The following is an 11,553-nucleotide window of genomic DNA, read 5'->3' on the forward strand; positions in this document are numbered from 1 at the left end:
CCTCCATTCATTCCCTCGTTATCAGGCAGGGTATTAGTGCTACCCATGCCAGACGACTGACTTGTACCAGTGAGGCAAAACCCAAGCTGCCAAAATCTCACCAAAAAACAAATAGCAAACAAATTGCTGCCACAGCAGCCCGCGCCCCAGTCGGGTGTCAGTTCAGTTACCCAGATTACAGGTCACCTTGTGGGTAGACTACTGAGGAAACAGGCAGAAACAGGTCTACAGCCCAACTACTACTTGCTAGCACCGTAAAACCTGAGAAAACACATTTATCCCAAAGTCTGTCTGTCTGCCCACGACAGCACCGCACAGACTCGCACCTACCCCAGATCAGGCGCCTCGAGGGGTGGGAGGAGGGGGGCACGCAGATTGGCAGCCGGTCCTCTTGAATTTGCTGAGCTCTCCAAATATCCCTCCAGCCCATGCCCAATAGTTATAGGTGGCTGGTTTTAATATTGTAATAAATAATTTCTGACTGGTTTGATTTAAATTCTTTGTTTCACTGAAACTTTTGGAACTGGGCTGAACCAGATCTTCTGTGGACTTGGAAGGTGCCAATTATTTGGGATTTCTATCCTGGGGAAAGAGGGAGGGCTTCTTATCTCCTTTTCTTCCCCCTTGTGCCATGCTGGTCCTGTTTCCTCTTTACCTGATTTCATGGTCTGCTCTGACAGGCTGTTTTTCTTTTGACAAGTTATCTAAGCGTTATAAAACAACTATATCAATGTCCATGGACCTGGGCAGGAGGCAGGGTGCGGGGGGAAGAGCTCCCCGTGCCCCGCTCACCCCTGCTCGGCGGCTGGAGAGGTTCCCGGACATCCCGGCAAACGGGGCTCTGGTCCCTCTTCCATGCAGGGAAAGCAGAGTCAGAGCATCCTGCTGGGAAGGGACTTGGGCTGGGACCAGGGCAGCCTCCAAATCCGGGCTCTGTGCCCTGGTGTGACCCAGGGAGCCCGGTGCAGAGCCTGCAAGCACCTACCTGGGGCTGGGGGGGCAGGCGCCGGGGCCAGGCCTGCTTAAGTGGGGACGAAGGACAGTTTCATGCCTGGGGCTGGGGTCGAGCCAGTCCTGTGCTGTCCGAGGCAGGAGCGTCTGGACGCGGGCGTTGCAGGGCAGGGGTCCTGGGCACCCCCCGGGCGCTGAGCCGCTCCTCTCCAGATGGCTCTCCGTGCAGCGGGGCCGACACAGTCACCCCGGCACTGGGGCCGTGGCCGGTGGCTCAGCAAAGGGGAGACTGACTTCCCCAGCTCCCGACAGGAGCAAACCCAGAGACAGCCCCTCCTGCTCCCTTTGCCCCGAGGGCTTCATTGGCACTGGCTCCAGGGCTGAGTGGGATCTGGGCGCCCAGAGCAGGGCTTTTCTGTCTCCCTGCCTGCGTCCCCAGGGACCAGCCCCTTCCCCAGGGTCCCCGGGGTGTTTCCAGTATGGAGGCAGGTGCTGGAGCGGTGTGGAGGGTCCAGGGCTGTGGCCGTGGTCCCCAACTTTTGGGCCTGCGCTCACAGCCCTAATGTGGCACACACCCGTGGGTGGGGGCCGGGCTGGTGGCAGACAGGGGCGCTGACAGGGCTGTGGGGTTATAAGCATGGGCTGGAGGAGGCTGCGCCGTGGCCGCCTGTGCCACGCCAGTGTAGGGTCCCCTGTGCTGGGAGGGGGCCAGGGGCCAGAGCTCCTGCCCTACCAGGTCTCCCTTGACCCTGGGCAGGGCTGGCCCAAGACGGGGAAGAGGTATGGGGGCACCAGGACAAGCTGGATTCTTTTCTGGGGGCTGAAGCGAAGGCAGCCAGTGTTGCGTTTCCTCCTCCCCACGGTCGCGCTTGTACAAGACTCGGACATGCCTCTCCCCGAAGTCTCGTAAAAGGCCGTCCCCCATGCACGCCCAGTGCCGTGGACCCCAGCCACCCCCTACTCTGCAACCCCACAGGTACCCCGCTCTTGCTTGCAGGCAGGAGCAGGTGAGTGCAATGGCCCCTCACTGCCCATGGCCAGGCAGAGCCGGGCGCAGGCAGCAGAGCAGAGGGGATGGGGTGGCATGGGCCAGGGGTCCTGGGCCAGGGGAAGGAGATGAAGGGGCTGCTCCGTGCCCAGGGCAGGACAGGGAGATCGAGCCTATCTCTTGTGCATCCCTCTCAACCACCTTTGGTCATGACGGGGCCTCTGCCACTCAGTGCAGCAGCTACGTCCAGGTCTTTGCAGGGTCTTAGCTGGACGCGTAGCACAGCTCTAGCCTGGTGTGACCAAACCCTGATGCCTCCCATGACTTCCACTTCATGATGCAATCAACTAAGTTTAGCACCAAAAAGTTTTGGAGTCAGAACTGAGCGCCGCTGACAAACAAGTGTTTAACAGTTCCCCTGGGCCTCGTTTGTGTGTACGAAGAGCAGGCCGGGTAACGAGGCCCCAGAGTGTTTTGTGCTGTTGTCATTAGTGCGAGGCCCATGGGTGCAGGCAGGGCCATCGGGATTGGGACCCAAGCAGCGAAGCAGAGCAGAAAATCCTTGTTTTTCAGTGTGGTGGTTTTGCTCCCAGAGTCCTATATGAACAACACTAATTGGCCCCTGTGCAACCTTGGCCTGTCCAGACAGACACCAGGGGTAAATGAGCCCCTCCAGGACACAGACCGAGGTGGGAGGGGGTGCTGGCCCGTGGCTGGCTCCGCTGCCCCTGTTCCAAGCAGTCACGGGCCCCCAGGGCTATCAGGGCAGCTCGTGTGTCAGCACCCAGCACCCCACTAGCAAAACAGTGTCTTTCCCGCCCCTGGCAATGGGGATGGGGGTCCTGTGATGCCAGACCACTTGCAGGGAATGTCCTGGCCACTAACAACCAGTATGATGAGCACAGGTGCTCTGCCCAGGGCAGGCCAGTCCCAAAAGGGACTTGTGTGCCCAGGAGGAACAAGGTCAATAAGGACAAGTGCAAAGTGTTGTCCTTAGCACAGGACAGTCCCATGCACCGGTGCAGGCTGGGGGTGAGTGGCTGGGCATCAGCTCTGCAGAAAAGGGCCTGGGAGTGAGCGTGGACAAGAAGATGGATAGGAGCCAGCAGTGTGCCCGTGTTGCCAAGAAGGTGTACGGCATCCAGGGCTGCATTGGTAGGAGCGGTGCCAGCAGATCGAGGGCAGTGATCCTTCCCCTCTATGCAGCACTGGGGAGGCCACATCTGGAGTCCTGGATCCAGATGTGGGCCCCCGATACATAAAGGAAGTGGACACATTGGAGAGAGTCCAGCGGAGGGCAATGAAAATTGCTGTGGGGCTGGGGGACAGGACTGGTGAGGAGAGGCTGAGGGAACTGGGCTGGCTGAATCTGGAGAAGAGAAGCCTGAGCAGGGATTGAATAGCATCAGCCCCCAGTAGGGAGCAGCTCGAGCCCCAACCCCAGGGCTCAGGGCAGGCTGGGAGCACCCTCACGTCATGACAGGGTTTCATGCTTCCTCCATGACACCCCATGACCCCGCAGGCTGGGTGGGTCAAACCCCCACACCCTGAGCCAGGGGCCATGGCACATGGGACCAGGCTGTCACCACTGGTGCTGTCAGTGGCTGCCTTGGCCTCAGCTCCCAACTCAGCCTGCTGCCCCCATTCCCCTTCCCCAACATGGACTGGTGCTGCCCTGGCTCAGCGAGCCCCAATCAGAGCAGGAACTATGACCTCTTTTCCCTTCCTGACACAGGGGACCGCAGCACTGCAACGCAGGCATCCTGAGCGAAGTCCCCTCCAGGCCATGTTCACAGCAACTGGTGATGTGTAGGGGGTGCACGCAGGTGCATGTGCACCCCGAGTGTGGCGGTGCACCCCCAGCTTCCAGGGGCATGTGGCGTTCATGTTCACAGCCCCACAGCCCCATCAGGACCCCTCTCTGCCCCCTGGCCGGCCCCCACCCAAGGCTCTGTGTCCACATTGGTGCTCTGCCCTCACCCCGCTCAGCCTCAGCTCTGCGCCCACTGCATGGCTGCACCCTCCCGGAAGAAGTAGGGAAAGGCCCCACATGCACAGATCCACAGCCTCCCCCACTGCCCGATGGGCTGTGCAGGGATCCTATTCCAGCCTCCTCCCTCTCTTTGGGGTCAGTCTCTTCCCCTCTCTCTATCATGTGCCTATCAACCCAGTTGCTAGTGAGTAACTTGCCAGACACCTAACTAGGAATTTAGTTGACTGTAATCTAGTCACATGGCAAAAGGCGGACAAGCCGCTCAGATTTGCTCAAGCTTGTTTTCTTTCTAAATTTTGCTAGGGCTATTCCTTCCCCTTCCCATCCTTCTTTGTTCAATAAATCTATTTTAGCACACCGCGCTGTGTGTGCTTAAGAGGGAAAGGACCTACTAAGGTGGGCTCGGTTATTTTGCTCTCCTTCCTCATGGGAGGCTGCTGATGAATGCTTCAGACAAATAGAAGCACCCCAAAATTCAAGGTCTACAGGGCCTGTGTATCCCGGGTGGCACCGGGCCCAAAGACCTGATTCCAGGTGGTGGCAGCGGTACCCTAGGCTGGCGGGTGTGCTCCAGGAAGGAAGTCGGACAGACATCGGTGCCCCAGGGGAGGCAATCGAGGCTTGGTTTTTGGCCAGGCACAGTGCGGTGGGCAGCTTCGTGCAGGGGCACGCCGTGCTGGCCCGCCACAGGGGCCACCCACCAGGAGCCTACGAGCCCAATCCTGTCAGTGGGAGCCAGAGGCTCAGGGCTGAGCCAACCCCATAGGGTGGGTGGCTGTGAGCAGGACCCTCCTGGATACATGTAGGTGCATGGCGCTGACAGGAGCCCTGAGGAGAGGGCAGGGCAGGAGCAGCAGGGCTCAGGCATGGGCACGAGGGGTGAAGGGCTTAGTGCAGCAGGAGGCCGTGAGGCCCAGGCATAGAGTCGGGATGCAGGCCACAGCCCTGGACCCTCCACATGGCTCGAGCACCAGTCCCTAGCCTGGAGATGCGCTGTGGAGCCCTGGGCATGGGCTAGTCCACGGGGACGTGGGCGGGGAGGCATGTCCCATGCAGCTCTGGCCCCAGCACCCAAGAAGCCCTCAGGGAGCAGGGAGGGAGGGGCTGTCTCTGGGTTTGCTCCTGTTGGGAGCTGGGGAAGTCAGTCTCCTCCTTGCTGAACCACCAGCAATGGCCCCAGGGCAGGGGTGCTTGTCGTTGGCCCTTCTGCACTAAGAACCAGCAGAGAGGAAAGGCTCAGTGCCCGTGGGGGTGCCGGGCATCCAGATGCGCCTGCCTGAGACAGCACAGAATAGCCCTGGCCCCGGGGCCTGAACTCATCCTTTCTCGTCACAGAAGCAGCAGCAGCCCTGGCACAAAGCGGCCACCCCCTCTCCAGGTAGGTGCTTGCAGGCTCTGCCCTGGGCTGTTTTGTGCGTACAAGAGCAGAGAAGCAGAGTCTCAAAGCCTGCCCCGGTTCTTGCCCCATCCCCAGGTCTGGCTCCTTCCCAGTAGGATCCTCTCGCTGCATGGAGAAGGGACCAGAGCCCCTGTTTACTGGGATGCCCAGGAGCATCTCCAGCATCCGAGTGGAGGTGAGTGGGGGCATGGAGAGCTCTGCCCCAGGGCTCAGCCTCCTGCCCAGGGCTGTGATGAGAAGGGAGAACCGCCTGGTTTTCCTCCTTGCTAATCAATTCCCCCATTGGCAATTAGTGCCTCGCTTTTGATTTGCATCTGCCTGGCTTCAGCTTCCAGCCACTGGCTCCCAGGCTTTTGTCCCCAGGACTGAGTTGTCCTCAGGTCCTGGGAGAGAGACAGGTTCCTCCTGTTGAGAGGGACCACAGCAAGTCCCCCTGCAGCCATCTCTCAGGGACCCTGAACAGGTTAGGCTCTCGCCCCCAGACATTTTGTTCAATCCTTGTATCATGTTCTGCCCTTTCCCCAGTTTGTCATAGTCCTTTCTTTAACAAGTGGACCGCAGAGATGTCTGCAGCACCCAGGACTGCTCTCACTCTGGCCAGGGGCAAAATCCAGCTCAGGTCTGATCATAGATATAGTTTCATTAATTTGCTCATATATTTTGTAAATACAAAATCAGGTTGTCAGAGCAGACCATCAAGTCAGGTGAAGAAGAAACAGGACCAGCATTGCACAAGGGGGAAGGAAAGGAGATAAGAAACCCTCCCTCTTTCCCAGGGATAGAAATCCCAAATCACTGACACTTGCCAAGTCCACAAAAGATCTGGTTCAGTCCAGTTCCAAAAGTTTCAGTGAAACAAAGACATTTAAATCAGACCAATCAGAGGTCTCTTATTAGAATATTAAAACCAGCCACCTATAACTATTGGGCATGGGCTGGAGGGATATTTAGAGCTCAGCAAATTCAAGAAGACTTGCTGGCCATCTGTGTGCCCCCCTCCCCTCACCTCTCGAGGCTCCCCAGCTGGGATAGGTGAGAGTGCACGCGGTGGTGTTATGGGCAGACAGATACACTTTGGGATAAAGGCATCTTCTAATGTTTTAAGATGCAAGCAAGTAAGTAGAAGTTGGGCTGTAGACCTGTTTCTGCCTCTTTTCTCAGTGGTCCACCCACAAAGTGACCTCTAATTTAGGTAACAGAACAGACAGCCAACTGGGGGCCCAGGTTGCTGTGAGGTAGCACAGTTTGCACTTTGTTTTTTGGTGAGATGTTGGCAGCTTGAGTTTTGCCCCACTGGTACAAGTCAGTCGTCTGGCATGGGTAGCACTAATACCCTGCCTGATAACGAGGGAATGGAGGAACATCTCAAACAAGAGTTATCTGAGATGGGGCATCAGGATGGAGACAGGGCACATTTGACAGCCCAAAGACCTGGAGGACGCTCTGTGAAGAGTGGGGTGGGTGGATTAAAAAGAATAGAAAAAGGGGGAAACGCAGGAAGAAGGCAGCTCTCCTTTAGGGACCGCACATGGTTGCAAAGGGGACATCTGAAAAGGTACAGACCTTAGAGGAGGAGCATCAAGATATTGGAGCCCAGGGACAAGGCCCAGAGGATGTATGTAAGCAACTAGGGGCAGAGGTTTTACACCTGGACGGCCGGGCTTGAAGAGACGGTGTTCATCTCCCAGCTGCTGACCGACACGTCAGCTCCGGCAGTCAGAGGCAGCTCAATGAAGTGCCAAGCTGGAAAACATACAGTCCCACCTGCAAGACAGCGAGGGGCTGCTCGGACCGCTCTCGGGGCAGCGGGACAAGCCCCAGACAAGCGGGGGATCACGGGCATGTGAAGTACGAACCAGGCAGTTAGAGGAGCAGCTTCCAGCTAACGGGGAAGAGAGGGTGCCAGCACTTCCACAGGGAAGGGGGACGATGGCCCTGACCATCTTACACCCAACACGAGTGCAAATGACCAGTGAAGCCCAGAGGGGGAAAGCAAGCTCAAACCAGCCCCGTGGCTCCCACATGACTTAAAAGTGAAACTGCAGATCATGGAAACCAAAATCTGGAACCGAATCAGCGACGTGCCCTGGTAGCACTATGGCCAAATTAATCAGGATTATGTCATAGATTGGCTTTTAATGGAGGACACAAAAAGACAGCTGGTGGGCTCACAACTGGAGATCTGATCCGGGTGTTGTGTCGCTGTTTGCCACCCGGTAACTGGGAGGAGCTCCCAGACACAATTAATCACGGGCAGGAAAATGCTATAAACAAAGTGCATGGAAGGGCGGTGTGTGTGCGTGTGTGTGAGTATCCTTGGTATTTCTCCAAACGAGAACCTGGTTAATTCCTAAATAAATTAGTTTTATTTAGCAGTATAAAGTATTAACTACAAGCATGCTTTTGGATATACTTTTTTAAGGGAGTAATTGTGTATTACCAGTCCGAATACAACACATCTCGAGAGCGGCCCTGGCATCTCAGAGCAGGCTGGTTCCTTGAAGGGAGATCGGAGATTTCCAGTTCTCATCGTTAGGGTGAGGGGAAGGGGATGCATCTTCCTTTGTCCAGGTGCTAATTTTTATACTCCATAAGTCCCACAGCTATCAGTTAAGCCAGTTTCTGTTTTTCATCAACACATTGGGTTATGTCTTTACTTTATCATTGCTTTTCCCTTCTCTGGGTACCAGGGAGTCTTCTGCTCCAGATACGGTTGGAATGCACCGTAACAAGCCTTTTTCTCCATAGAAAGCTCTTTTTCCAGACTTTTTACAAAAAAACCCCAAACAAGTTATACTAGACCTTTCTTTTTAGAAAAGCAGGTTACACAGTTATATAACCTGTGCATGTATGCCAACTATGTGAATGCACTCTAGCCTCCTTCTGTCAAGTCAGCTAGGCTTTGTAGGCATAAGGAACCATTTCAATCCTGTCAAGCATCGCAAGGCTGGACTGTGTCCACGCCATGGCATGGTCCTTAGGAAAATAACATCTAATACATTTGGTTACCTCCATCACTACTACTACTGCAACTGTAGTATAAAGCTATGATAGAGTAGTTTCTTTTTCTTGCTGGCTAAGTTAATTTTCTGATCTGCAAATGCTCACACTGTGATTACTCAGAAACAGACTCTGGGCTGTCTGCTTCGCAGCACTTCTGCAGTTCGGCCTGGGTCCCGTGAAAATGGCCAAGGCTGCAACATCAGACTGATGAAGACAGCCCAGAAGGACCAGGGAGATGTAGTCTGGGCAGGAGAAGTCTGAAGAGGGATTTGATAAGTCTTCAAGTCCCTGCAGGGCGATGGCAGTGAGGATGGAGATGGGCTTGTCTCTGTGGCTGCAGGGGCCATGACGAGGAGCAGGGCCTCCAGCTGTCGCAGGCAAGGTTTAGGCTGGGGATGAGGAGGAGGTTTCTGTGTCTGAGGGCGGTCGAGCATGGGGACAGTTGCCTGGGGGCGTTGTGGCCTCTCCATCCCTGGAGGCGGTGACGAGCAAGCTGGACCGACACATGTCTGGGCTGCTTCAGTCAGGGCTCGTCCTGCCTGGGGCAGGGGGATGGACTAGATTAACCTGCGAGGTCCCTGCCAGCCCTACTTGCCTTGATCTCTTGTGATCCTGAGTCATTACCTCACCTCAAAATGACCACAAGACACAAATCATTAAAACTTGCCCATGAGATCCTGTGTAACAACCCTGCAGCCAGAGCCCCGCGCCAGCCCTGTCCCAGGGGTAAGCCCAGCATCCAGACAGCCCTGGCCCTGAGCACGGGGCAAACGCAAGGAGCACAAGATGCCTGGGGAGATTGGCAGCGGCAGCCCCAGCTCCCCCGGGTGCCCTCACGTTCCCCACGTGCGCTCCATGCCCATGCGGGAGCCCTGCCATCACCGTGCACTTGAGCTTCACACTCCAGTGAAACCCGTCTGTCCAGAAGCTTCCCCCATTGCAGTGGGGGTCAGTCACTGCTGTGACCCCTGCGCCCACTCGCTTTCTTGCTGCTCCAGCTCTGAGATGCAGAGAGGGGACCGGTGCGAGAGCGGGGCAGGCTGCCGGCACGCAGCCCTAGCGGGAGAAGAGGTGCCTGAGCGGCCAGAGACTGTCTGGTTTCCGTGTGCTCAGCACGGCAGCATCCTTGGAGCCCTGGGACGGGGAGCGACAGGCCAGAAGGAGCCGACACGCAGCAGAGCAGAGCAAGGGGAGGGCAGCACGCTGCGCACAGCCAGGCAGACCGAGGGCAGCTCCCCAGGGCCGGGCGCTGCTGCCTGCCCGCACCACAGAGCTCTCTCGGGGGAGCAGGAGGGCACTGGGCTGCCTGGGAGCAGGGAAGGGGAAACGTCCAGGGTGGGGTCAGTCCAGTGTTGGGGGCTCAGCTGGTGACAAAGTCTGTGCAGGGAGCCTGGGGAGGAGGAAAGGTGGCCAGGCACTGCAGCAAGCACACGCACGTCCCAGCCTCAGTGCACTCAGGGCTGCTCTCGCAGTCCTGGTAGCCAGAGGGTGGGTGCCATCGGGCTGCCCCAGGGACACCCCCACTGTTATTACAGCCCCCCCCGGTATGGCCTGTGCAGGGGTATGGAGAAGTGAGTGCTGTGGTCCTGCACAGTGTGCGCGTGGGGCAAAGGGCAGCAATCGCAGCCCCAAGGGCCCTGCCTGTTGGCATGACATGGCCCACCCGTGCTGGGGAAGGGGCTGGTTTTGCTCCAGATCCCTGTCCCCGCGCTCTGCCTCTGCTCACGGCTGGTCTCTTTCCCCGCAGGTAGATGCCACCGGCCCCATAGACGGGGCAAACCAGACACAGGTGACAGAGTTCGTCTTCCTGGGCTTCTCCCGCGTCCTGCAGGGCCAGGCCTTCCTCTTCCTGGCCTTCTTGACTGTCTACCTCATCACCCTGCTGGGGAACTGCCTGATTCTCACCCTCATCTTGCTGGATCCCCAGCTGCACAGCCCCATGTACTTCTTCCTCGGCCACCTCTCCTTCCTGGACATGTGCTACTCCTCCGTCACGCTGCCCAAGATCCTGGTGAACTTCCTGAGGCAGCGGCAGACCATCTCCTACCGGGAGTGCATGGCACAGATGTTCTTCCTCATGAGCTGCGCGGGTGCCGAGTCTTCATTGTTGACTGTCATGGCCTTTGACCGGTACACGGCCATCTGCAAACCCCTGCACTACACCAAGATCTTGAGCAGGGGCGTATGCACCTCCCTGGCCACCGTGTCCTGGCTCTGGGCCATCCTGGGCTCGGCAGTCCAATCCTCCCTGGTCACCAATGTCTCCTTCTGTGGAGACAACCAGATCCACCACATCTTCTGCGACGCCCCTCCTCTGCTGAAGATCGCCTGCAGCGACACCTACGTCAGTGAGATGGCTTTGCATACAGCCAGTGTCATTGTGGGATCGATCCCATTTCTGCTCATCCTCATCTCATATATCTACATCCTGCTGGCCATCCTCCGCATCCGCTCCGACACAGGGAGGCGCAAAGCCTTCTCCACGTGTGCTGCACACCTGGTTGTGGTTGTTATCTACTTTGGGATGGGCAACCTGAACTACAACCGGCCCAGTGCTGCCTACTCCCTGGAGGTGGACACGCTGGTCTCCGCACTCTACTGCATCCTCACCCCCATGCTCAACCCTCTCATCTACAGCCTCCGCAACCAGGACGTGAGAGCCGCCCTGAGGAGGGCCCTGGGGCAGCATGAGAAGGAGAAAGCCTCCACAGGTGCACAGCCAGGTGTGGGCTAAAGTGATGGCTGGGAGGAGACGTCTGCCCTAGCACGACACCAAGGGCTCAGGCACGTGCTGATGGGGAAAGTCCCTTTTGCATTTCTGGGAAAGAGTCACAGCAAAGTAGAGCTGGCAGGGGCTCTATATATTAGATGACTAGATGAGAGCTCATCGAGTCCCATGCCCTGCTCCAGTGTGGATCCACCCTGTCTACTCCAGCTCGGACACGCGTGTCTAGTCTGTAAAGACTCGCAGTGATTGCACCTGCTCCCTCTGGGATGCATTGTTCCTAGCTTCCAAGGGACAAAGGATAGATGTTGGGAGGTCGGGCTGTGCAAGGCTTTGGACCCAGAGAAGCTTTGGATGCTTTGGCGTCTGAAGCAGCATGTCTGGATCAAAGCACTGGTGTTGTTAGGCTTTCCGAAGAGGTTTGGAGCTTCTGAAGCACTTTGGAAAAGCTTTGGAGCCACTTCCCTGTCCTTACCTCCTTGAAAGTTTGCAGG

General features: G+C 57.1%; 1 protein-coding gene across 1 annotated transcript; it reads left to right on the top strand.

Annotated features, from left to right (window-relative positions):
• The first annotated feature begins 1,588 nt into the window (after positions 1-1,588).
• On the top strand, positions 1,589-11,068 carry LOC132249839 (olfactory receptor 5I1-like). Its single transcript, XM_059725493.1, has 4 exons — positions 1,589-1,731; positions 1,949-1,958; positions 10,082-10,275; positions 10,306-11,068. The coding sequence occupies exons 1-4, from the start codon at positions 1,589-1,591 to the stop codon at positions 11,066-11,068; spliced, it is 1,110 nt and encodes a 369-aa protein (XP_059581476.1).
• Positions 11,069-11,553: the final 485 nt, after the last annotated feature.

Source organism: Alligator mississippiensis, chromosome 4, assembly GCF_030867095.1.
Source record: "Alligator mississippiensis isolate rAllMis1 chromosome 4, rAllMis1, whole genome shotgun sequence".
In the NCBI taxonomy this organism is placed as follows: Eukaryota; Metazoa; Chordata; order Crocodylia; family Alligatoridae; genus Alligator; species Alligator mississippiensis.

Coding starts and splice junctions, on each gene's coding strand:
- LOC132249839 (XM_059725493.1), top strand. CDS start 1,589: ATGGGCTGGAGGAGGCTGCGCCGTGGCCGCCTGTGCCACGCCAGTGTA. Junction 10,276..10,305: donor CCCCAGCTGCACAGCCCCAT/GTACTTCTTCCT, acceptor CCTCTCCTTCCT/GGACATGTGCTACTCCTCCG.